Raw genomic sequence first — 22,954 nt, forward strand, 5'->3', positions numbered from 1 at the left:
GTCAATTGGACATCTCCGAAGCCAGTTATCATATTCATAGGGAGCTTCCTCGACTGGATAAAATCTGCAAAATACTTATATGTAATGCCATTTCCTAGTGGGAAAAACTTTGTTAAGAATACAATTTAGTATAAAATATTTGTTACTACCTTCGCCGTTTCAAACTTCCATGAAATGAACTTCCATACATGTACACTGATTTTTATGTCACAATCTGCTTTTGTTTGCTTCTGAGAACGACGACTTTCAGGTCTATTCTCCCACAAGACTGGGTTATATACTGTGTGAAGGCCACCAGCTAGATACCAGGCAACCTGGCAAGATAGTGTGAAAGATAGCTCAAATTATATGGCACTCATTCACGTTTACCGCAAAGTTATCATTCATCATTCTCCTCATGTAGCTTTTTTTCTGCTTGGCCTAATCGAGGAAGCTTCAAAATAACAGTGAAAAGAAGCATAATCAATGCCCAAAACGCAGCGGATAGAAAAGTAAGTCTGAGAGAGATATTATAAGCTTGAATGACTGTTATAGATAAAGAAGGATATAATTAGCATTCGTCATTAAACTGAATCGGATATGATGATTTCTCTTCATACCTTGCTTTTGGTGTACAGGGTCCAAAGTGGCAATCTCTTCGACGGTTTTGCGAGCTAATTCAATGATTCGTTGCTTATCTGGCCCCGTAACGATTTCTTCGAGACGGACTCGTAGGGAATTTTGAAGAATCAAACTGCTAATGGCAACGCCTAGAACAGATCCGAGATTCCGCCATAGACTCATTGTGGTGACGCACGCAGCTTGTTCCGACTGTTTATTGACTGCGAGGATACCCACGGTGAATGCCGGGAATGAGAACCCCTGGCCGAGACTCGATAAAGCTATGAAGAATAAAGTAGCAGCATAGGGAACGCTGAAGAAGGTGAGTGACGCAGTAGACAGACCCCCAAGAACTAGGAAGATGCTCCCTATGACAGTGAATGGTTTCATTGTCCGTAGCCAAGTCATCAAAAAGCCGGTTGCTACACTAGAGAATGTAATTGCCAGAGTTGCCGATAGTAAGTGAAGTCCCGAGGCAGTCGCAGACTCGAGCTTGACTGCCTGAAAGTAAAGCGGAATGTTGAACATGACGGTATTTATAGACAACGCGCCGAAGAAATTACCAAAAACGATGTATGAATGTGGCTTCTTAATAAGGAGTCGGGGTGGCATGACTGGGCGTTTTACGCGGGCTTCGTAGCATGGAAAGATAATCCCGACTATCACTGCAAGTACCAAGGACGATATCACAAGGGGATGCGTCCATGAGAGTACGTTCCCGCCAAGGTTGATGCCGATGATGAGAGAGGTCACGGCGATCGTGAGTAAGAAGGCGCCGGTCAAATCGATACGTTTGAGTAACTGGAGAATGCCCAAGTGTTCGTCCTTCGGATCGATTCGTCCCAAATTATCTGGAGTTGTCCAGATGGCAATAAGTAGGTAAACGAAGATGAAAGGGAGCTGGATACCAAAAGCACCCCGCCAACCAAGGTGATCGCAGAGAGCTCCACCGCCAGAAAAACCAAGTGCGCCACCAATTCCAAGTGTCAGATTAATGTAAGACTGATATATACCGCGATATTCTAGACGAACAAGGTCGCTACAGAGAATCATGCCCATAGAGAACACACCACCAGCACCGATTCCACAGAAGGCCCGGGCTGCAATAAAACTGCCGATACTCTGAGCCAACGCACACCAAGCAGTAGTGATGAAAAAAACGACAATAGAGAAGATATATACTGGCTTTCTCCCAACCGTATCCGATATTCGACCGAATAAGGGCAAAAGGGCAGTTGATGTGAGTAGAAAAGCCGTAGACAGCCAAGATGCCGAATTTGACGCATGAAAATCGGATGTGATCACAGGATGGCTGGATGCCATGAATGTAGCGTCGAAAAACCCTATCAAATAACCTATTTGAATTCCGCCAAATACAAACCAAAATTGTCGGGGGCTAACGTTGACAAAGTGACTTGACTTCGAAGCCGTGATTTGCTCATGCTGATCCTCATCAGACAAACCAGTCGCAGATAATACTCTTTCTAGACCCGGGTCAATCTGGTTATTCGTGCAGACTGAAGATACTTTAATAAGATCTAATGTGGCGGGATTTTCAAGACTTTCCTCCGGCCCTGGTTCGACATCACGATCCAGGCTGTGCTCGTTAAGCCCTGCATGGCGCCTTAATTGTCTGTCAGGCGACTGAAGGCTTCCATGGCCGGGGAGCAGAGGCGTATTTTCATCGACAGTTGAAACTCCCATAGTCGGTTTTACCAGTGCGAGAGACTGTCTCGACTCGTCTCGAGCTAGGCAGGGCAGCGAGGGGAGCGACGCCGAGTACGGGCTTTATAGCGAAAAGCTTTGCCTTTCCGATTTAAAGCACGCAGTGACAGTTAATTATGAGATGGCGCATGCGATTTCGGCCTAGTCGTCCCTAGGCTGGGGACTCTTTTGATCATGCGCAAGGTCTTGCAGAGAGAAAATTGTCGTGTTTAGAGGGGCTTGACCCGCATGGAGGGGCGGGCTCCGATCGCGCCATAGTACTTGGTACCAAACGTGCTCGAGTCGGCCAGCCTCGCCCGATTCCTATCTCACCTCACAGTTTCTAGAATAACACAGAAAATGACTGTTTGGGTCCATTATTATAGAAGAATTACCCATCACAGAGCAAAACTGCTGGGTACAAGCTTTGGCCACACCCGAGCCCTGGTGGGATGTCGCGGAGCGGAGACTTTCGAATAATTCGGGCTAATGCATGCACCACCATGCAAGTTGAAGAACGAAGCAGGATCAGGACAAACCACCGGAAGCCGCATGATTGGCAATGAATAGCGCAAAGTTGGACACGAAGAGATAAGCAAATCAACGCCAAAGGGGTCAAATGTTGTGGCATTTAACGTCAACCAGGCGAAACAGTTCAATTCATAGACAATTAAGAAATTGCTCTCAATTATCACTTAGTCCCAGACGGTTCTCAATGATCTTCACAATCTCAGTCCACTCCATCATAGCGCCTATCCCCACGTCCCCGCATGCCAAAATCTTTGTTGCCTGTGGCTGCAGCACTTCGTACCATCCCGTCTCCTCTCCGGTCGACTCATTCTTCATAGCACCCCAGTCCTTCTCCAGCACTGATAGATGTTTTGCTGTCACAGGATGGCGCCACATAGCTGTGTTCATTGCACAAGCGATTAGAATGCGCTTCCGCTTGCCGTCGACCTGCCCATCGGTATCCCATGCCCGACAAACTGAGGTTAGCAAGTTATCACTAAACCCATTGGCAAGCTTAGCTAGGGTATTTGCAGAGAGAGGCGCAATGACAAAAATATCGGCCCACCGCCGTAGGGAGATGTGCAGGATATCAGAGCCACGGCGCCAGGGCTCGGGGCCCCATTCGTCGCTGTCGTCGTAGACGGCCTCCACGCCTGGCAGCGAGCGGAGAGACGCGACAGTGGGCTGCTCAGTTGACTGGCCGCGTAGAAAGTGCTGAGCATTGGTGGTGAGAATCACTCTTATCGAGAGCTTCGACTTATGAACGTGAGGGGCAAGGGCGCTGATGATGTTGCCAATTTTGATAGTCGCAACCGAACCGGTAGCCCCGAGCAGAAGATGCATGCGACCGTCATGTTGTGTTGATGTCAAACCATCATCTACAGAGCTACCACCATCAAGGCCGGTTGTAGTTTGGGACATCGCGATCTAGTACTAGGAACCCTAAAAACAAAGACTCAATATAGTCCTAGGAGTACATGTCCTCCGCAGGCTGGAGTATGTAGTACGTGTTGCTGTGTTGGTTGGGGTGAAGAGCCTGAAAAAGCCGGCGGGAGGGCTCCCCGCCTTGCTTACCAAGTAGCCCTAGAGAGGCATGCTGAGGTGGTAGCCCTTCGTTTGAAATGAAACACGACTAATAATTTTTGGCACGATCTTGGACATTCAGCAGGACTTTCTGTTTATCGATTATTTGAGAAACAAAACAACAAATCTACTCGCGGAACATTCGGATGAGCTTCGGCCCATTGCATCCGTGTGATCAGGGATGTTTAACAGGCCCGCATTAGTCAATGCCTTGCAATGCATATTATTGGAAAACAAAGGATCGATGTCACTTACCGCGCCATGCAGGAGTCGTGCTACGATGGCTGCCAATGGTCTGAATTAAGACGCCGGTTCACATGCATCAAATATCACAAAGGGTATCTGTTTAAGGAATACTGATGTTGCATATGCAGACACCACGTTGTTGGCATAATCGGCATGGGATAAGGCTCCCTCCCTATTTATAAAACGCTCTATCGCCACTGTGGTGGACTCCAGTGAGTGTTTATCAGTGCTATCAGACAGAAAGCACCTCCCTCCCCCGCTTCGTTCGCCCAAAACCCTGAAGAATGGCAGTTGATACTCAACCAGTCAATACCAACGATGCATCTTCCCCGTTTGGAGTGGCCATCATTGGGTGTGGCTTAATTGGCTTACATGTTGCACTAGGTCTCATAAAACGCAACATTCCCGTTACTATCTATGAACAAGCCGCAGAGTTCAGGGAAATAGGCGCTGGGGTGGGCTTTTCAGGAAGAATTAAAGAAAATATGGGTGCTCTTGATTCTCGAATTCCAGAAGCTCTATCGAGTGTTTCGATTGAATCAAACCAAGCTCTGCGCTGGGTTGACGGCACCACTCAAGAAGATCTTAGCCTTCGGCCTGCAGACAAAGTATATGACATGCAGATCCCAGACAAAACTTATTTCTTTTGTCATCGAGCCCAATTTATAACTGAATTAATGAACCTCCTGCCGAGCGGGTGTATAAAACTCGGCAAGCGTCTAGATACTATTGAGCGTGATGGAGACACGGTTGTCATGACTTTTACTGATAAAACAAAGGAGCGCACTGATGCTGGTATGTTACACCATTCCACTATGATTCAAGCAGTGACATACTGTCAAACAGGATATTCTCGGCTTACTTTTCAATTCCGCAGTAATCGGTTGTGATGGCCTCAAATCCCGTGTCCGATATCTCGTCATGGGCGACAACAATCCCGCTGCGATACCCCACTACGCTAATGAGAGTGCATACCGTTGTCTTGCTGATATGGCCAAGGTTGCTCCGTTGCTTGGAAACTTTGCAACAGGGTTTACTGCGTGGATAGGACATGGTGCAAGTATTATAACATACCCAGTAGCCAACAACCGATACTTGAATGTGGCAGCATTTGTCCGAGATGAGCACGGCAGTTGGCCGGACCAAAACAAGCACACAGTTCAAGCAAATAAGGCAGAGATCATTGAAGCTTTCTCCACATTTGGACCTACTGCCCGAAAACTGATTGAGGCTCTACCGGAAGACCAAAGTCGATGGGGTCTGTTTGACACCCTAGACTATCCACTTCCGACTTATGCTTTCGGGCCCATCGCAGTCGCTGGAGACGCTGCCCACGGGTCTACACCTCACCATGGCAGCGGTGCCGCCATGGGAATCGAAGATGCCATTGTTCTAGCCACTATCCTAGAAAAGGCCGCCACAGTGTTGTCGACAGTCGAGACAGGAGCTGTTAGTAAAGCCACTGTGCTAGCAAATGCATTTCAAGCATATGACTCTGTCCGAAGGGAGAGGTCTCAATGGCTTGTTTCTAGTAGCCGCAGACAAGGTCAACTGTCTAAATTGGAAATCCCAGAGGTTGATTCCAACGAGAAATTTATCAAAGATACGAGTGAGCGAGTCACAAAGCTCTATTTTTTCGACTGGAAAGCAATGATTGTGCAGGGTATTGAAGATTTCGAGCGCCGAATGGCGGGATCTGAAAAGGTGTGAGAAGAGAAGAGATGTGGATTAACCGGACGACACGATCATTAGGTGAATGTGAATTATGATTCCCAAGCTGCTTCTTTTCTCTCGCTTATTACTTGCCAAGAAACGACTTGTTGCCAGCTGTTTGCATCGCTTAGCAGATTGAAATCTATTTTGTCGGCTATTTGAAGGTTCATCAGTTATAAACCAATTCGAGAAGCTAAATGCCCAACTTCCACGTACCTTTTTTGCTATTTATATTATCTCCAGCCAATTATCCGGTCGACCACGGCCCAGTCAGAGCTAATATGCGGAACCCCACGGGGAACAGAGCGCCCTCACACGGAGTCGACTAATTGAGAAAGTTGTGAGGCGACCACGAGAAGGCTGAAGGGTGTCTCTAGAGAGCACTCGGGGGGCCCCGCGAAGATCTCAGCCTATTCGTTTCCTTGAGTCCGGTAGGCCTCTCGGTGTAATTCCAGGCGACTCTCCACTTTCCGAACTGCGCCATTTTCTTGCCTGGGCTCGTAAATTAACTGCTCCGTTCCCTTTCTGGAGCGGAAGGCTAGACTAATTAACGGGATTTCAGCCGTGAAGTAGGCTCGGCGCAGGTACCCAGCGAGTAGAGTACGTCGCTGCCCTACGCCGGATATTTCCTTGGGCGACTGTTATTCCTCTTCCATGGCTTACTTTTCGCGCTTCAAATCTTATTTGAATTGGATTCTCCATAGGCAGACGCGTGCCCTCTTTATCCTCTCTCTGCTTGCTGGCTCAATGCGTTGAAAGAGCATTGTTCTACTTATGTCTTGCTATCATAATGGAGAGCGCCTCCATCTCGACTATGCCCGCATATTTCGAGCTCAGCTGGTCGATTTTGAGTAGCATTGGATTATTCTCAGTGGCATTGAGTGCGCTTGTCATTGCTGCCACAAGTCTTACGCCGCTCTCGATAGTGCCTCCAATCCTCTCGGCTGCTTGTGCTGTCGCCAATGGTCTTTGTTATTATGCCTTTTATACAAATTACAATCCGGACGGCAGGGCTGTAGCTGCGGCTTTTGCTGATTTTTTCTGGCTAGTCAGTCGCACATAATATACAACCAACTTTTAGCAACTTCTGCTAAGCTATGCCTTTGTCATTTACAGATCCAGGAAGCCGGTCTGTCCTTTTACAGCTACCAGATCCTTCTCCGTACACTACAAGGACGCCGACTGGTCGTTTTCCAAGCCATATTCTGGACCATGATAGCAGTTATCACCTGCATCCGCGTAGCGATCATAGTCAGTCGCGTGCACGTCGTACTGCACGGGTCCAACTCGTTGCAGTATCGGATTGACTATCTACACATGGGCTACTTCATCTGTATTGCCGTTGTCGAGTCCTGTAGCTCCGCATTCCTCATTCAGCTTCTTCTAAGGGCGTACACACTCGCTTCATCTGTGGATCAACCAATGCATGAGGGAGGAGCAAGAAGGGGGATATTTAGGCATTTACTTAAGACGACGGAGATGCGCATGGCAACCCTTGCAATAGTCGGCATCACGCGCGCGGTCACATATTCGTTCCAGACTACGTCGCAGAGTGCTACAACAGTTGTGAGTCAGTTAGACCGCTTCGTTTATAGTCTTGAATGCTTGTTTCCTTTTGTCATGCTGTGAGTTTTGCTCGTTCTATTACAAGAAGGAGTTACATTGCTAATCATTAATACAGGGTTGACATTCTCGCATCCAAGGCATATCACCAGAGAGGAAGCTCGGCAAGAAGTCATTTGCGTTCGCGCAACCCCTCCTTCCACTCCCGCCGGTGTCGATGCTCGTATAGAAGACTTGATAGCACATGTCGATGTCAGGAAATGCCCGAAGTTGCTCGGAGACCACTCTCCCAAAACATAGATGTTGAGGATAGCATCCATGGATTCGATAGCAGCTGGTTTCCCACGCCTCCACTAAAACAGAGTGATTCAACGTCATTTGGCAAAAGCCACCATGACGAATGGCCGAGCAGATCAAAACAACTAACTTACTAATTAATGACTGAATGATATGTCTAAAGATTATGTAAGTTACTAAAAGTGTGCCATATTCCATTAAATCATTAAAAGCGAGGTGAATTAATATTATATTTCGGTGTTGTCGCTCTTATATTGCGTGAATAGATCAAATGCATCAATTGATTATCATCATAAATCTGGAATAGAAAATTGAGATTGGGGAAACTATCATAATCGTTGACTCCGAGGTATAATACAGCCAATCATAATCATCTGGGTAACTGTCGTGCTTAAATCAAATGTCGTAAGCGGGTTTCAAACGTATTTCAGGTAGTAAAATATTTGTCGAACGCACCAACCAAAGGTATGCACATACGAAGCGAAAACGTACAAGTTTTTTATTCAGTTGATTAAATATCCTTTGCAACATTATCTATCATGTTACACATCCGAGCTACAAGAAATGGCTGCCTTCCATGAATAGAATCTGGAGGTTAGAAATACTGCTCTTCTGGTAGAAGAGACGAGAGTCAAGCAAGTGAACTGTTCACCATTACTGCCATGCCATTCTCCACTGCGTCTTGGGACCTCCAGTCAGTCCAGGCATGATTCAAAAGGCCTGCAAAAAGTTAGTTAAAGTTTTTCGGAACGGACAGAGAGTTAGTACATACCCCATGTCTCATCGGCATCCTGGATGCCCTCCCTAATGTAATAACTGCCAGCTAGAACCCATGTAATCCATCCAGCTTTCACCAACGGAAGCCACGTTCTCAAACACGAGGCATACACACCCTGCCAAGTCGTATCGTCCTGCAGAAAACCGAATTCTGTCATTACGACAGGCATAACATTGACAATCGATGAGTTTGAAGTTTCCAGCGCGTCGAACCCATCGGTAAGCAGACTTTCAGACAGAGAATCACAGCTTGTTGTGGATGAATCGTAGTTGTGAATTTCTAGAACGAGTTTGTTCGAGAAATTAAAATCTGACAGATGAAATTCTCTTCCATCACCAAGGTCATTACCCGTTGGAATTGGGCTGAGTGTTGTGTCATAGTCTATCCCACCGAGGAAGATGAGGGCATCGGAATTAGCTGAATTAACAACAGAGGCTGCGCCGATCATCTGTGCGTACCATGTCTCCCAGTTGTATGGATAGCTGGCATTTACTGTAGTAGGCTGACGCAGCTCATTGCGTAGACCGATGCTCACAAATGAGCTCCAGGAGGCGGCCTTGTTTCTGTTAGAACATATCATTCTTATTCTAATCCATACGTGTTCATCAACCTACGTGAGACACCATATACGATAGTCCTCTCTTCCACTTGTCAACATCGAAATAGGTGTCGCCAAACCAGCCATTGCCATCATCCGTCGAGCAACACCACATGGCCTTAGAAATGTGGTTATCTAAATGGACGAATATGCCTTGTTTGGCACATTCCTCAGCAACCATGTCATAGACCTCAAGTCTGGTAGTATTCTCATTGATTTGTGGGTTTGCCTTTTGGATTCCTTGGAATATCGTTGTTCCATTTGCACTCCCTAAGGCGTTAATCAATGATTTGCTCACTGTCACATCGCCACCGTTGTCCAGAATATCGTCGACCAACTCGATCGCAAAGGTCAAGCGAACCACGTTCATACCCAAGCTTTTCAGCTTGGACACGGTCGATTCAATAGATGCATACTGCATGCCCTCAGGAATCATCACTTCGGCGGCCCCAGGCCAGTTTGCTCCTGCGTAAGTGACATTGTTCCCATTAGAGTCGACAATCCAACGACTCAAAGTGCTAAATGGGGGTTTCCAGGCTCCAGAAGCGAGGGTAGTGGAGGAGAGAAGGACACAGAAAACACCTTTAATGCCACGCATGTTGGTGATTTCAAACCCCGTTACTTCTTAAAGATTTCTGATATGGCCGACATCCCACAAGGACATATACTTGCTTTATATGTATTAACTTAGCATATGTCATAAGCATCTTCTAGGATGGATTATGACTGTTATGAATAAGGAAGGTGATACGCGCATTATTTAGATAAGGTCTATGTTTTAACTTATCAATCATGCCGATCAGACTTCCCAGAATGCGGGGTCTCCGCGAATAATTAGCATAGTACAACATGTCAGGCATTAATTCGTTAGTTTCAGTAGTCATCTAAACAGTGTCGGCTAATTCGTGCGCCATCTAGGATGTATTTAACCGATCACAAATGATGGCACATTCGTCGATGTCCATTGATGTCAGATGAACAATCTAAAGGAAGAAATACATAAAAGATTATTGGTTGTGCTCTACCTAGTATTAACTGGGCTGTAGTAGTTTTCCCCGCGTTGAGGGGTTGGTAGCATTGTCTCGGGAAATTTCCTGCTTGGGAACATGACCTACATCAATGACATAACCTTTTTAATAACTTTGCCCATTAGGTAAGATGCGAAACCGGTACATTTAAATATGAATCATTATTTATATTATTTAGAGATATAATTACTATATTAGGTAAATTTTTTACCTATAACAAATTTATTGATATTTAAAAGCCCTCTTGTTATTGAGCATGACATCTTGAGATCAATTGATGGGTTAATACATTTCAATATTCAAATTTATGTCTTGTACTGGCATAAGAATCCGAAATATTCTGAATACATGACATGAAGGGGAGTTGATCAGCTACATATGTAGATTGATAACATCTGAAGAGGGCATGAGGGCCACCTATACATATAGCCAATAGTATACAAGTCATTTAGAACTTCGATATACATCAATTAGTTAGTCGCTAGAATAGACCCATGAATCATGATACATTCGATATCTGTATTGGACCAATACAGAAGCCAGCAATTATCCTTGCGCAAAGTTGAGTAAGGTAAGTCTTGTATATTCCGATACTAATTCATTATTAGCGTCAATTCCCAACTGTGATACGAACAACTATTTCCAACCCCATCCCAGCTAAGACCCTTGTGTCTCCCTCTGCAATATATGTACATCGAACCTAAATGATTACCTACACTCGGGGTCGAGCTGAGGAGTTGAGAAATTCTGTTCCTGTTTTTTCTTGATTCCATAATCTCCGAGGCGATCCTTCTTAACTCAATGCTTCTGGCCGAACCGAAAAGCTCATCAAAGAGCTGCATAGCTGTAGAATACGGTTTTAGTGCACTGGTTCTACGAGCACGGATCCTTTATATCTTTAGATGGGCTAACAACCGTTAGTTTCTGTTGAATTTTAGCAATTTCAAGGCTACTACGTTTGTGGCGGGGGTTTCGATAATCTTGAGGGATATCATACACTATCTCACAGGGTTAATATGTATCTCATTGTATGTAGCTCCCGGTGAGATTCTTTTTTTTTCTATTTATTTACATTTGTTCTGAGTTGTTGTTGACACGTAATTTTGAGATGTCATTATTGTCATCTCTGTGGCTTATTCTAATTAAGTACATCTTTACATCTAGCCTGGATTGGGAGACGATAAGGCCAAAAACGCACATCTTGCCTTCCATATGACCTTGATATAGTCCAGTTGACAGTAGAGGATGGTATGAGGAATGTACGAACCTACATGTATAAATTGATATAAGGGACAGCGATATTATGAGGACTGTAAACCACAACACTAGGGCTAAAGTGTGTTATTGTTCCAACCTTGAAGATAATGTACGCTATGGGCTAGAAACCCCAGTATTTGCGAGGTATTCAGTCAGGTGAAAGCCTTGAGATCCCCTTTTCCCGTATACCTTTTTATTATAATCAATTTTCTGCTTGAACTCACATGTTTGTATGTAAATACCAATGTGGAATTGATCAGAGTTCTTCGTTGCTAATGGTCAAGAGTTATTGGAGCAGGATACCACGAGCTCCACCCAAGTTGAAAATAAGCATGATCTCTCACTAAAGTATATCAAGATCTGTATAATCTCTGAAGTTGTGTTAATTGCTCATAGTCCTGACCGAATTGGGTAGTATAATTGTGATCGGGATGATGCCGATGCCGAGTGGGCGTAAGTGGGGATTGCGCCACTCCCAGAACCGATAACGATGAGTCAAAAGACCAAGACCATCGCCAAAATATCCGCACCATTACGCTTTTTCTTACCAGTTCTCTCTCTGTCTTTTGCTTCTTTTCATTTCCCTCTCTTGGCGGAAGTCTATGCATAGCTCTTTCTTTTGTTTCCCGCCCAAGATCTGCGTCTAGACAGAAACCAGAGGAACCCCGCCATCATCCTTATCAGTGAATTAGCAGAAGAACAAAGTGACAATGCGTCCTCCACTCCGCATCGCCATCCTCGAATGCGACACGCCGGCGGACAAAGTCAAGGCAAAATACGGAACCTACGGCGACATATTCGAAAGGCTCCTGAAATCCAGCGCGCTATCTCTAGGAGAAATCAATCCAGACACGGATCTCGCGATATCGAAATTCGATATTGTCAATGACACGAAGTATCCCAACATCGACGATATCGATGCTGTGCTTTTGACAGGCTCAAGTATGTTTCCTTGCGCTGCATTGTGCTTGTTGGATCTGCGCCTTGCAATTTCTTGTGCGACCAATGCTAACCCAATTGGCGTTCATAGAGCACGATTCGTTCGCCGATGTACCTTGGATTAATACACTTGTTGAATTTACAAAGAAGGTGTACTCCGATGAGCGCGTGAGGTTAATAGGGGTATGTTTTGGGCATCAAATTATTGGCAGAGCGCTTGGCGTTCCAGTCGGTCGAAGTGACATCGGATGGGAGGTGGCAGTATGCGAGGTAGATCTGACAGAAAAGGGCAAGGAATTGTTTGGGAAAGAAAAGCTTGTGAGTAGAGTAGTGCTTAGATTCCTAATGACCGATGAATATGCTAATTCTTCTCGTGTTCACGCTGAAGTACATACACCAAATGCACAGGGATATAGTGGGAGCGTGGCCCAAAGGCGTTGAGCCACTCGGAACCTCACCTCGCTGCACGGTACAAGGAATGTATGCAGCGCAAAAGCTGATTACAGTCCAGGGTCATCCCGAATTCAATAGTGAAATCATGCTGGAAATTTTGGATGGGCGTCATAAGCTAGGGATCTTCTCTGCGGAGGTGTACAACGAGGCTTCGTCAAGAGCAGCAAATGTGCACGATGGTCTGGCGGTTGGAGCTGCATTTTTGAAATTCTTGCTGGACGATTGAATCAATTATTTGTTACACATAGCTAGTCTTGAAATTTGGCAATTCACATTGGATATCAATAGATAGAGTAATATACAACATTGCATGAACATATTTTAGGCGCTGCCGTGCTATTAATAATTCTTGTCATGGTTGATTTGGATCCTCACGTTCCAGAAATGTTGGGTCCATGTCAATACGTCTTTCAAATTTCGTCCACCAATCCCTAAAGCTTTTGAGGGGCACAACATCTTCGCCTCTCCTATTTGGGTCTGACTCGGCAAAGCTAGCCAGAAAATTGAATGCATTTCCAATTACTCTTTGCGCAAGAACTTTTGTTGTAATCTGCTTTTGCTGTGGCGGGAGGCGGACCAGATCTGTCGAGGTCGCCTCCCTCGCGGCATCCAATGCTGCCATCTGCGCTGCCACGCTTTGAGTTGGCTCGATTGATATGCCTATCACAATCTGCCCATTGGTAGCATCCCTTGATGCGTTGGCGTCTTCATCGAGCATATCATCCTCCTGCTGAGCCTCTGTCAGTTGCGCCTGGCCACCGCCGGATCGAACCTTGAAGATGGCGGAAGGCTTCTCATTGGCAATGGCGCCTAGAAACTGGAACTCCGGTCCATTGGGACCTTGCTTGGAGTTCGGGGTCTGGAGATAGATTGCGGCGGCTGTATCTGGAGGCAGCACCGTGCCGGGCAGGAAGAAGACGACAATATGGTTGAATCGGGGGAGAGCGGGGACCGTGAAGGCGAACTTAGTCGGTTGAACGCCGGGCTGAACATCCACGGCGTTAATGTCAGTGACACATGGCCTGCCTGGGATGACCACTGAGAACATTTCCTCGATCTTGTCTGTGGAAACTGTGAATATTGCGCTTGATCGTGGCAGCAAGTGATCCGTAGTGGGTTGACAGGCGGGGCTGACAGTCCTTGTTACATAGCAGAAGAGAGGCACGGGCAAATCCAGAGGCGTACGCTCAGGCTGCTTTCAAAGTGCACCTTTCAAGCTGTCAATTATCAGGCACCTGGCCATGCCATGTCGACGGCGTGATAAACTGGGCTTTTAAAGTGCACATGTGCAGTCAGTGACGACAGGGCACGCCGAGAACGTAATGGAACATTCCGACAGGCGGAATTATCGATAAGAGATAACCTCACGATAAGGGCTGCGCCCCGTCACGTTTGCAGTCACCTGTTCGGGGTTAGGGCCATGGTCTAGGCTGACTTGCCCTGCCCCTGGCCGTGGCTGCGCAGCCAAGGCATACATTTTAATGTGCCTGACAGCTCACCGTCTGGGATTGGTGACCTCGAGGTGCAGTTTCAACCCTCATCATAAATATTAAGTTATGCCTCCATCTGTCTAGAACACTACTACCGCCACACGCAATTACGCTTAGATATTTCAACTCAAGTTTCTTACGCTCAAAGTACTAGCACCTCCACCATCCATCATGGCCAAGACCCTCCTAGATCTAGTCAAGGAATGCGATAGGTAGATTGCTTAACAGTTCCATGTTTTATACCCTACTCATCCACTAACAATGGAAAGCTTCCCTTACTTTGAAGACAACGCAGAATACTATCTCAGTCATCTCAAAAACTATCATGCTTTTAAAGTCAATGGCTGCGATGCCGTGCTAGGGTATCTCCCAAACACTATTGTAGAGAAATTCCATTGGATAGAGAATGACTGGCAAGTCGATGCTACTTCTCGCACCGTGACGCTGATGGCTGCCCCTGGCGCAACCCCCAAAGCCCGCACGGAAATCATGTCCCGCTTGCTAGCAGAGGCTGTCCGTCGACAGACTTTTGAGGTGCTGAACGGATGGCGCCATGAAATGTACCCTATATATGGTCCAGGGGGCGAGTTTCTACTTGAAATGGAGCGATCTGCTAGTCCCCTGTTTGGTATCACCACCTATGGCGTTCACATGACGGGCTACGTGGAGGATGAACAGGGGATTAAATTCTGGGTAGCCCGCCGGTCGAAAACGAAGCAGACATTCCCAAACATGCTAGACAATACGGCTGCTGGTGGCATGAGCACGGGTGAGCACCCGTATGCCTGTGCCATTCGTGAAGCTGCAGAGGAAGCGTCCATCCCAGAATCAGTGTTTGCCGAACGCGCAAAGTCGACTGGGGTCGTCACATATTTCTATATCCGAGACGCTCGCGCTGGCGGCGAGACTGGGCTACTTCAGCCTGAAGTAGAGTATATTTACGATGTCCAGCTGGACGCTAGCCATGTCATTAAGCCATGTGACAGCGAAGTCGAAGACTTCCGGCTCTGGACGCTGGATGAAGTGAAAGAATCACTCAAAAGGGGCGAATGGAAACCTAATTGTGCTACGGTGATGATTGATTTCTTTATTCGACATGGTATATTGACTGCGGAGAATGAGAAGGACTATATGGAGATTGTGGCGAGAATACACCGGCGACTACCGTTTCCTACGGCCACATATAATTGAAGTAGATACCTTAGATACCTTGGATAATTGGGTTTGGTTTAATATTTCATGAGAATCTATTCACTGTATAAACAAGACAATTTTCTTCGTGTTTCATTTTCTTTTTTTTGCAGATAGTTTTCCTTGAGATCCTTTTCATAATCGTTCTTAAGTTATCCTTTGACGCCAGCGCTAATGCAAATTGCTGTACTCTTCCACTCTCACTTTCCCCGCTCGGTTCCTCAAAACAAGAAAGCCACCACCTACTACTCATGCTCATTTCTTCAGCAAAAGGTAGACATGGTCGATTCGAAGCGGCACGAGCTTGCTATATGGTCCATCCATGTAAAGCAAGAGACCACCGAACGACACAAAGACCGACCTATCATGAGCAGCAACCAATCAGCTAATAACCCAGCGAAAAGAGTAAATTGAACAATAGAAATATCGCAACATACATATTACCAGAAGTCGAGCCTTCCTCAAATCTGTAAACCTTTCCATGGCACACGTAGTCATACTCATCAGCCAGTGTCTGTTCGCCCGCGCCGACATCTCTCCATCCGCTTCGTCCGGCACCAGATGAATCCTCTTGCTTCCCATCGAGAGACAGGGTGGATGCCAGGGCCAGGGAGACTGATTCTCCCACCACGCACGGATACAATTCTGTGTTGATATCTAGCGTAAATGTTGTCTGGTTATCCGTCGACGTGCAGCTGATTCGCGAAACGCGGTCATATTTCTGAGAATTGATAGATGTAATCGTGAACGTGTCTTCGAATAATTGAGAGTCGGACATTGTTGCGACAAGAACTCCGAAACGGAGGAGAGGATCGGTTCTAAACAGATGAGGGTATTTTATGTATTAAAGTGAAGAAAAACTAGTTCACGAAATGTATCGCAAAGTTCAACCTAAACAATGCGTAGTTGGAGCTGTTGTACTCTTGAAAGCGTGAGTATATCCCGCTCAAAGGTTTCCGCGAAGCTTTTTTTTACCGATTCGCTTAGCGCCATTTCAGAGCTTGCCCCGCACCGCGATTGGCTGGATGCGGAAGACGCCGAACAAAAGTTTAGCCAGTTCATGATTTTATATTTGGTTACAGCACGACGGGCGCCATGTCGTTTCGGAAGCGGAATATAGGGATCTCGTCGGGAGATAACCGTGAGATTAATCAGAGCACTGCTGGGGCGTCTACTGCGCAACAAGCTGAGGCGCTTCCGGGCGTGCGACCTTCACCTGACGATGGACGCCCGACAACCTCGACTGGGTCTCGTTCTTTAGATAATTTGCTTGCTGGCCATAGCGGATTGCCACTTGGGAAGATTCTACTCATTGGGGAGAACGGGACGACGGATTTTGCAGGCGCATTACTGCGATATTATGCAGCGGAAGGCGTTGTTCAGGAGCATCGAGTGCATGTTGTTGGTATAGGAGAGCAGTGGGGGAGAACGTTACCGGGACTTATAGGATCTGCCGATTCAGCAGATGAAAAAACTGACAGGAGGAGAGACGAGAAGATGAAAATTGCTTGGAGGTATGAACGCTTGGGCGAATTCGGGGCGGGTTCAAGAGGTAAGCTTGGTGGTGATCTTAAACTAGGCTATCTGCAGATGCTGATCTTACCATAGTCCCTACCGAACCAGCAGATAAGTCTGCAGCTCCAGCAGATAAGCAGCAAGTATTCTGTCACGCCTTCGACCTAACCAAGCGTCTCACCCATCCGTCCTTGTCTACATTAAACTATATCCCTCTTGCGCCTTCCAGAGGATCGCCCTTCCTACCGGTCATGCAAAATATACGTTCCGCTATTTCTGCTAGTCCTCCGAATACAGTGCATCGAATTGTCATACCGGCGCTCCTCAACCCTGGTACCTATCCCCCCGACGCAAGCCAACCTGATTATCTGATTCAATTCATCCACTCTCTCCGTGCGCTTCTTTCCCAGAATACACATAACATCACTGCAGTGATCACACTTCCCCTTTCGTTATATCCTCGATCTTCAGGACTTGTTCGATGGATCGAACTTCTGTGCGACGGAGTGATTGAACTATGTCCCTTCCCACACTCATCAGATGCAATTGCCACGTCTGGCGCAGCGACGGCAAATGAGGAGCCACCCCAGGGCACACTGAAAACCCACAGACTTCCAGTATTACACGAACGCGGAGGGGGGAGCGACCAAAACATCGGAGTAGACTGGGCGTTTACACTTAGTCGGCGAAAATTTGAGATCAAGCCGTTCAGTCTGCCTCCAGCAGAAGGAGACAATGAAGCCCAGCAGGCAGTGGGAAATAGTGCAATGCCCAAAAAAGCTGATCTTGAGTTCTAGCCGAATATCAAGGGTTGACCGACGTGTCAACGTTCATGCTCATCCTCCTCATCGTACTGTTCTTCCCGGTACATATCATCCAACTCGATCTGTTCTGACATGGCAGGGCCGGTGTTAGTCATTGTCCGCAGGTAGTCTCGGCCGTATGCATCTGCGCCAATGCTTGATACTCCACGCAGGCGAGCTCGAAATCTGTCTCCTAGGCAAGAGGAGAGCGCCAGGAACGCTGCGACCTGTGAGAAATTGCAGAAAGCAGAGTTGGTGTAGATGACTGACCCAGTAGCAGAATTAGCGGGCCAAAGAAGACCACCATTATCAGTAATATGAAATTCATGATTATAGAGTATGCGCTCTACGCAAATATCCGTATGCGTTGGAAAGAGAAAAGGGAAGCTAATGACGATCGAGTGAGCCTTCGAGCTAGCCCCCTAAACGGGTTAGCCTAGCTAGGTCAAATGCGGATCCACCATAATGACTGATAATTTTCATTTTCTCTCCACCAAATATTTTTTCACGATCAACCTTAGTTGTTCGTGCAAAGATTCATGATAATAAAGTAAGTTTATTCATATGTTCTATCCGTGCTACCTTTCTGTCAAATGATTATTCCCATACATAATCTGTCAATCCCCTGATGCTCATTAATATCTCAAAAAAAGAGCACAACATGATTGAGAAACGTATTTGTAAATGATATTGCAGGCTTTCTCTACTTTGTCATCTTCGAAGCATCTGATATTGGTATGAGCTAACCTTCTGAAGAAAGTAGTTTCCTAGCCTGCTGGCCATCAAAATGGCTACTGTGCCAGATCTCCCTATCCCCATCTCCTTCATTTCTGGCCGCCACCTCCTATTTTCCGCCGATGCTGTCACGTATCTGCGGAGGGAGCACAATATCTGCGGTGTTCTCATGGGCACACTACCACATGTCCCTCAACAAAATGTCTTCCTAGGTCTTCCCTTGCAACTTATGCCCGAGGAAGCACGGCTCTTGGTGGAGCAGGGAGTAGCCCGTATTGTTGATGAAGCCAAGAACCAGAATAATGGCGTTCAATCGCTCATTGAAGCAGACAAGCGCCGATACTTTGCAAATTTAGAAAAAGAAGGGCTCGACCTATCACATGCTTTGCTTGACAAAAAGGAAGCCCACCGTGAAGTCGCATTGAGAAAACAAGCGCAACGGAACAAGGCAAAGACTAAGGCCAAGGCCGAGATTCCTGATGACGCTCTTCTTGATCATGAAGCGGAGGATGACAGTCTCTTTGGACCAGGCCATCGCGCGAAAAGTCCATCCTCATCGTCTACAGCTTCATCAAGCCTGGGTTTTGCGATGGCTATCACGCCAGCAACAACCTTTCCACTAATTCCCTACCAGGCACCAGAAAAATACACTATGCCCCTACCAACGGTACCATCTTCTTACCCTGTCTATGCACATCTGCATTCACGCGGGTTTTTCCTCACCCCGGGACTGCGATTTGGATGCCAATACACAGCATACCCCGGCGATCCGTTACGGTTTCATTCGCATTTCTTAGTAGTTGGAGCTGAATGGGACGAGGAGATCGATTTGATGGAAATCGTCTCAGGCGGTCGACTAGGAACTGGAGTTAAAAAGGGATATCTGTTTGGCGGTGCCGAGCCAGGGGACCCCGCAGATGATGCTACCTCTAATGTTCGCACTTTTAGCATTGAATGGGCAGGCATGTGAGGTATATTGTGGCGACTGATAATCAATTCATATTCCTTTTGCTGGAACGCGAAGGGGTCATCCTGACTCAACCTACCTTGTTACAACAAAGTTGGTTTATTGGATAGCATTCTCGGCCGGGTTCATAGTGCCACCTGGTGAAGACTGAAGTGCAAAGTACTTGATGCAGTACAAATTCCGCGCTCTTCTTACCAGTGGTCTTCGCTGTCTACAGCCATTCTCGAAAGAATGTTTATATTGAGAGATAAATCTCAATCGCAGCCTCGTGGGAAACCACAGTCCCGATTCAGTGTCAGATTGATTGCTAGAATACATCAATCTGGCGTAGTGCGTGGTCAACTATGGCCATACACACCGCGGTGCCTAGGGAAGAAAGAGAAGAAATACAAGCAAATTTGCTTAGTTTATTAATGCAATCTATATGGAATAACATATCTTGATATTTCTCTCTAGCATCGCCTATTACTGTAGAATAATAGTTGTCGTGCAGCCATAATTGTGTTCCTTAGCTATTGCAGATCATGGATTGAGACCGCAAGACTTGCTGCTGGATACTATCGGCATCTGGCCTCATATAAACCTATAAAATAGTGTTCTCGTGCCTACTGTGCTCTCGGAGATATTTATCTGGAGGAGATATACCATCACGTAGGTATGAAATTGGGAAGAGCCACCTTTCTGTGCGCTCCCTGGCAGAATCAATCCCAGGGTGCCAGAATTTGCACCTTAGGTCAAAGTTCTCCCCTCAACGTTTGCCACGACTACAGTGCGGCTTGGCCTGTCAGCTTTAGATGCCTTGGTTGGGGTCCAAATTCGCCGGTAAATGTAGTCGTTTAACAACTGCAGTAAAGTGGCGTATTTGATGGAAAAGTTGATGTTGTCTGTTTATCAATATCTATCATAGATAGTCGACATTCTTCCACTTGAACTTCTTGTTTGCACGGTCAACGGGCCGGTTCTCGAATTGACTGCCATGTAACTCAAAAACCAAATCCTTGCTTGCAACTTCCAAGCCGTGAGTAGTGTCGTTGCCATTATTTGTTTGATGCTGGATAGTAGGTATCGTAAACCGAAAAACGGTGTGCTCTTTGGGAATAGCTAGAGAAAGTCATGTTAGACAATATCATTTGCGACAATGAGAGCAATATATCATACTCTTGACAACGTCGTTCTCGGTGACTATCACAAAAGTGAATTTGGTGTCTCTAACCACAATACCTTTCACGCCTACCCTGCCCGCACATCGACTGCGGACAACCTCGATCTTCGCGCCGTGATAATCCGCACTGACAAGCTTACTACCATGGCTTGCGGGAGTTACGGGAGTGTAGTTATATGCTTTCCGGTCTTTAATATCCAGCACCTCCTGCATATATTCCACCCATAACTCATGCAAGCCCTTGAAAATGTCGTATTTGCATTCCTCCTTGGGTATGTCGTGGATCCCAGAGACACGTTTCTCGCGCGCAGAGAGCGGTCTTGGTTTCTGTTTCTTGTAGAAGTATTCCTTCTTGCGCAGACGCTGTAATCGGCGGCGAGAGCGATTATCTGCTGGTGTTGGCGAGGTTGGTCGGAGGTACAGCGGTTTCTGTTTGATGCGCTCGGTGAAAAGCTGATCTGCCGTGTCTGGGGAGTGTGCACGAGAGAGCAGCTCGTGAGCGATGTGTTTCTGCGATACAGACATGCTTCTCTTCTCACGGCGAGGCGAGAGAGGCACATCAAGTTGCTGATCAAGAAGTTCTGCTGAAGTTGACGTTTTGATCGCTGCAGGTTCTTTTGCGGCTCCGGGAAGACCCACTTGCACTGTCCACCAGTTAATGCCTTGACGATCAGGCATCAGCACGAGGAATACATTTCACCTCTCTGTAAACAAGCACTCTGTCGCAAAATGACGATTTCACCATGACTTCCAGAGATCACGTGGGCAAGGTTGCTTTCATTAGCCTTGGCCCATATGGCGACTACAGTCTGACAGCAGAGATGAAGAGCGGACCTGTACTATTATTTAACCCCTTGCCATGCAAGGGACACAACTGCTGTTTTTCGAAATCCAAGATATTCCAACCTCCATCATTTCTTACTGCCTACACTGACCATGGAATTGGAAAACTTCCCCGGCTTGCCGCCATTTCCTGGCAATATGCTAGTCATGGATCTTGATCGGCTTTCATTGGCCAAACTACTAGACCACGATGACGAGGAATGCCGCAGGTTCTATCTCGCGTGCGAGAAAATTGGATTCTTCTATTTGGATATGCGCTCTCAAAAGGATGGTCAATCCATTTTGTCATATGCGGATAAGCTGTTCCGAGTCAGCGAGCAGTTGTTCTCTCTCAAGGTTGAGGAAAAAGGAAAATACGACTTTAGCGAGAAGAATTCGTTCTTCGGATACAAACCCCTTGGGTCGTACGTCATTGATAGTCGGGGAAATACTGACAGGGAAGAATTTTATGATGTACTTGATACTATTGGTTTTGATGGTCTAGATGACCTAGCTAACGTTATCATAGGTTTCAAGGGACGATCTTCTTGGACATGCACACGCCTTACCTCAGCCAGAGGTAGTGAATGAGGAGCTTGAAGTGTTCAAATCCTTCGCTTCGAGTACTCATTCGGTCATCGTTACGCCTTTACTGGATCTTCTGAATGAACACTTACAGCTTCCTCCGTCTACCTTGGCGAATCTGCACCGCATCGACCGTCCAAGTGGCGACATGGTCCGACTCACTAGATGTCCTCCGCAGCCAGTCGAGGACAAAGCTGCGCGTCTTGGTGAACACACAGACTTTGGCAGCATTACGGTCCTCTTCAACCGTCTGGGCGGTCTACAGGTTCTCGTTCCAGGCACGGATGCTCAATGGAAATGGATCAAGCCGATTCCTGGACATTGCATTGTCAATTTGGGAGATACGTTGGTGAAGTTCACCAATGGGCTTCTAAGATCCAACATTCATCGCGTGGTTGCCTCTCCAGGAGAGCAGGCAGAGTGTATTAGGTATAGTCTGGGGTATTTTTCCCGTCCGGACCACAATGCTGTTCTGAAGAGGCTTGATAGCCCCGCCATCCCAGCCTTGCCAGCAGGCATTGTCGAGGAGGATTTCACTACTAGGGACTGGCTTGTACGCAGAGCACTCTCCAGACGTGTTAACCTGAGAAATGGTGTGAGTTCCAGCGCTCTGGATTATGCTAAGCACTCAGGAACAGAGAAAATCAGTCGGCGGGTCAAAGCTTAATTGAGTGTTACTATTTAACCTCTTTAGCTGACTCATGGTATCTGACTCTTATAAAAATTTGTCATAATTTATACGATTATTCTTTTATTGACAGCCCTTGTATTGACATCTGGTGGGATATATGATGTGCCTAAGGCACTTGGTCACATGTGGAGCAAAAATCTTTGTGTATTACTACCTAGTAGGTAGTCATATGGCTCTGTGAAACCCTCACAGGGCAACGATCAACCCCCAAATTTATATAGAAG

General features: G+C 46.6%; 14 protein-coding genes across 14 annotated transcripts; 7 read left to right on the forward strand and 7 right to left on the reverse strand.

Annotated features, from left to right (window-relative positions):
- Positions 1 to 379: 379 nt before the first annotated feature.
- On the reverse strand, positions 380 to 2,304 carry BGW36DRAFT_286139 (putative MFS multidrug transporter; the record flags this gene model as incomplete). Its single annotated transcript, XM_046210386.1, has 2 exons — positions 380 to 525; positions 600 to 2,304. The coding sequence occupies 2 exons, from the start codon at positions 2,302 to 2,304 to the stop codon at positions 380 to 382; spliced, it is 1,851 nt and encodes a 616-aa protein (XP_046078081.1).
- A 684-nt stretch (positions 2,305 to 2,988) lies between these two features.
- On the reverse strand, positions 2,989 to 3,735 carry BGW36DRAFT_286475 (putative flavoprotein; the record flags this gene model as incomplete). Its single annotated transcript, XM_046210419.1, has 1 exon — positions 2,989 to 3,735. The coding sequence occupies one exon, from the start codon at positions 3,733 to 3,735 to the stop codon at positions 2,989 to 2,991; it is 747 nt and encodes a 248-aa protein (XP_046078082.1).
- A 692-nt stretch (positions 3,736 to 4,427) lies between these two features.
- On the forward strand, positions 4,428 to 5,853 carry BGW36DRAFT_285538 (putative zeaxanthin epoxidase; the record flags this gene model as incomplete). The annotated part of the gene is made up of 2 exons (XM_046210327.1): positions 4,428 to 4,938; positions 5,021 to 5,853. The coding sequence occupies 2 exons, from the start codon at positions 4,428 to 4,430 to the stop codon at positions 5,851 to 5,853; spliced, it is 1,344 nt and encodes a 447-aa protein (XP_046078083.1).
- A 388-nt stretch (positions 5,854 to 6,241) lies between these two features.
- BGW36DRAFT_367621 (uncharacterized protein) lies at positions 6,242 to 7,989 on the forward strand. The gene is made up of 3 exons (XM_046214888.1): positions 6,242 to 6,904; positions 6,973 to 7,481; positions 7,538 to 7,989. Exons 1-3 carry the CDS (start codon positions 6,647 to 6,649, stop codon positions 7,851 to 7,853), a joined length of 1,083 nt encoding a protein of 360 aa, XP_046078084.1. The 5' UTR covers positions 6,242 to 6,646; the 3' UTR covers positions 7,854 to 7,989.
- A 184-nt stretch (positions 7,990 to 8,173) lies between these two features.
- BGW36DRAFT_413396 (glycoside hydrolase superfamily) lies at positions 8,174 to 9,690 on the reverse strand (the record flags this gene model as incomplete). The annotated part of the gene is made up of 3 exons (XM_046219250.1): positions 8,174 to 8,436; positions 8,489 to 9,050; positions 9,109 to 9,690. 3 exons carry the CDS (start codon positions 9,688 to 9,690, stop codon positions 8,348 to 8,350), a joined length of 1,233 nt encoding a protein of 410 aa, XP_046078085.1. The 3' UTR covers positions 8,174 to 8,347.
- Positions 9,691 to 11,834: 2,144 nt separating this feature from the next.
- On the forward strand, positions 11,835 to 13,075 carry BGW36DRAFT_367626 (class I glutamine amidotransferase-like protein). Its single transcript, XM_046214889.1, has 3 exons — positions 11,835 to 12,319; positions 12,408 to 12,634; positions 12,705 to 13,075. The coding sequence occupies exons 1-3, from the start codon at positions 12,088 to 12,090 to the stop codon at positions 12,993 to 12,995; spliced, it is 750 nt and encodes a 249-aa protein (XP_046078086.1). The 5' UTR covers positions 11,835 to 12,087; the 3' UTR covers positions 12,996 to 13,075.
- Positions 13,076 to 14,075, reverse strand: BGW36DRAFT_367627 (DUF775 domain protein). The gene has a single exon (XM_046214890.1). It carries the CDS (start codon positions 13,815 to 13,817, stop codon positions 13,122 to 13,124), a length of 696 nt encoding a protein of 231 aa, XP_046078087.1. The 5' UTR covers positions 13,818 to 14,075; the 3' UTR covers positions 13,076 to 13,121.
- Positions 14,076 to 14,430: 355 nt separating this feature from the next.
- BGW36DRAFT_285400 (thiamine pyrophosphokinase-related protein) lies at positions 14,431 to 15,450 on the forward strand (the record flags this gene model as incomplete). Its single annotated transcript, XM_046210315.1, has 2 exons — positions 14,431 to 14,471; positions 14,529 to 15,450. 2 exons carry the CDS (start codon positions 14,431 to 14,433, stop codon positions 15,448 to 15,450), a joined length of 963 nt encoding a protein of 320 aa, XP_046078088.1.
- Positions 15,451 to 15,529: 79 nt separating this feature from the next.
- BGW36DRAFT_367629 (DNA-directed RNA polymerases i, ii, and iii 145 kDa polypeptide) lies at positions 15,530 to 16,386 on the reverse strand. Its single transcript, XM_046214891.1, has 2 exons — positions 15,888 to 16,386; positions 15,530 to 15,811 (listed from the first exon to the last, which is right to left on the reverse strand). Exons 1-2 carry the CDS (start codon positions 16,226 to 16,228, stop codon positions 15,706 to 15,708), a joined length of 447 nt encoding a protein of 148 aa, XP_046078089.1. The 5' UTR covers positions 16,229 to 16,386; the 3' UTR covers positions 15,530 to 15,705.
- Positions 16,387 to 16,520: 134 nt separating this feature from the next.
- Positions 16,521 to 18,256, forward strand: BGW36DRAFT_367633 (PAXNEB protein superfamily). Its single transcript, XM_046214892.1, has 3 exons — positions 16,521 to 17,000; positions 17,057 to 17,988; positions 18,039 to 18,256. Exons 1-2 carry the CDS (start codon positions 16,546 to 16,548, stop codon positions 17,760 to 17,762), a joined length of 1,161 nt encoding a protein of 386 aa, XP_046078090.1. The 5' UTR covers positions 16,521 to 16,545; the 3' UTR covers positions 17,763 to 17,988; positions 18,039 to 18,256.
- Positions 17,789 to 18,075, reverse strand: BGW36DRAFT_422026 (uncharacterized protein; the record flags this gene model as incomplete). The annotated part of the gene is made up of 2 exons (XM_046219646.1): positions 17,789 to 17,988; positions 18,039 to 18,075. 2 exons carry the CDS (start codon positions 18,073 to 18,075, stop codon positions 17,789 to 17,791), a joined length of 237 nt encoding a protein of 78 aa, XP_046078091.1.
- Positions 18,257 to 18,266: 10 nt separating the features above from the next.
- Positions 18,267 to 19,900, forward strand: BGW36DRAFT_367635 (tRNA-splicing endonuclease subunit sen34). The gene is made up of 2 exons (XM_046214893.1): positions 18,267 to 18,318; positions 18,525 to 19,900. The coding sequence occupies exon 2, from the start codon at positions 18,556 to 18,558 to the stop codon at positions 19,471 to 19,473; it is 918 nt and encodes a 305-aa protein (XP_046078092.1). The 5' UTR covers positions 18,267 to 18,318; positions 18,525 to 18,555; the 3' UTR covers positions 19,474 to 19,900.
- BGW36DRAFT_332688 (putative ribonuclease P complex subunit Pop4) lies at positions 19,901 to 21,224 on the reverse strand. The gene is made up of 2 exons (XM_046212858.1): positions 20,629 to 21,224; positions 19,901 to 20,571 (listed from the first exon to the last, which is right to left on the reverse strand). Exons 1-2 carry the CDS (start codon positions 21,155 to 21,157, stop codon positions 20,372 to 20,374), a joined length of 729 nt encoding a protein of 242 aa, XP_046078093.1. The 5' UTR covers positions 21,158 to 21,224; the 3' UTR covers positions 19,901 to 20,371.
- A 344-nt stretch (positions 21,225 to 21,568) lies between these two features.
- On the forward strand, positions 21,569 to 22,706 carry BGW36DRAFT_422029 (putative 1-aminocyclopropane-1-carboxylate oxidase; the record flags this gene model as incomplete). Its single annotated transcript, XM_046219647.1, has 2 exons — positions 21,569 to 21,928; positions 21,984 to 22,706. The coding sequence occupies 2 exons, from the start codon at positions 21,569 to 21,571 to the stop codon at positions 22,704 to 22,706; spliced, it is 1,083 nt and encodes a 360-aa protein (XP_046078094.1).
- Positions 22,707 to 22,954: the final 248 nt, after the last annotated feature.

Source organism: Talaromyces proteolyticus (genome assembly GCF_021365285.1).
Source record: "Talaromyces proteolyticus strain PMI_201 chromosome Unknown BGW36scaffold_1, whole genome shotgun sequence".
Taxonomy (NCBI): Eukaryota; Fungi; Ascomycota; class Eurotiomycetes; order Eurotiales; family Trichocomaceae; genus Talaromyces; species Talaromyces proteolyticus.

Coding starts and splice junctions, on each gene's coding strand:
- BGW36DRAFT_367629 (XM_046214891.1), bottom strand. CDS start 16,228: ATGTCCGACTCTCAATTATTCGAAGACACGTTCACGATTACATCTATC. Junction 15,812..15,887: donor GGCTCGACTTCTGGTAATAT/GTATGTTGCGAT, acceptor TGCTCATGATAG/GTCGGTCTTTGTGTCGTTCG.
- BGW36DRAFT_367626 (XM_046214889.1), top strand. CDS start 12,088: ATGCGTCCTCCACTCCGCATCGCCATCCTCGAATGCGACACGCCGGCG. Junction 12,320..12,407: donor TGTGCTTTTGACAGGCTCAA/GTATGTTTCCTT, acceptor TGGCGTTCATAG/AGCACGATTCGTTCGCCGAT. Junction 12,635..12,704: donor TGTTTGGGAAAGAAAAGCTT/GTGAGTAGAGTA, acceptor TTCACGCTGAAG/TACATACACCAAATGCACAG.
- BGW36DRAFT_367633 (XM_046214892.1), top strand. CDS start 16,546: ATGTCGTTTCGGAAGCGGAATATAGGGATCTCGTCGGGAGATAACCGT. Junction 17,001..17,056: donor GAATTCGGGGCGGGTTCAAG/AGGTAAGCTTGG, acceptor TGATCTTACCAT/AGTCCCTACCGAACCAGCAG.
- BGW36DRAFT_332688 (XM_046212858.1), bottom strand. CDS start 21,157: ATGTCTGTATCGCAGAAACACATCGCTCACGAGCTGCTCTCTCGTGCA. Junction 20,572..20,628: donor CGAGAACGACGTTGTCAAGA/GTATGATATATT, acceptor GACTTTCTCTAG/CTATTCCCAAAGAGCACACC.
- BGW36DRAFT_367621 (XM_046214888.1), top strand. CDS start 6,647: ATGGAGAGCGCCTCCATCTCGACTATGCCCGCATATTTCGAGCTCAGC. Junction 6,905..6,972: donor TTGCTGATTTTTTCTGGCTA/GTCAGTCGCACA, acceptor TGTCATTTACAG/ATCCAGGAAGCCGGTCTGTC. Junction 7,482..7,537: donor TTGTTTCCTTTTGTCATGCT/GTGAGTTTTGCT, acceptor TCATTAATACAG/GGTTGACATTCTCGCATCCA.
- BGW36DRAFT_367635 (XM_046214893.1), top strand. CDS start 18,556: ATGGCTACTGTGCCAGATCTCCCTATCCCCATCTCCTTCATTTCTGGC.
- BGW36DRAFT_367627 (XM_046214890.1), bottom strand. CDS start 13,817: ATGTTCTCAGTGGTCATCCCAGGCAGGCCATGTGTCACTGACATTAAC.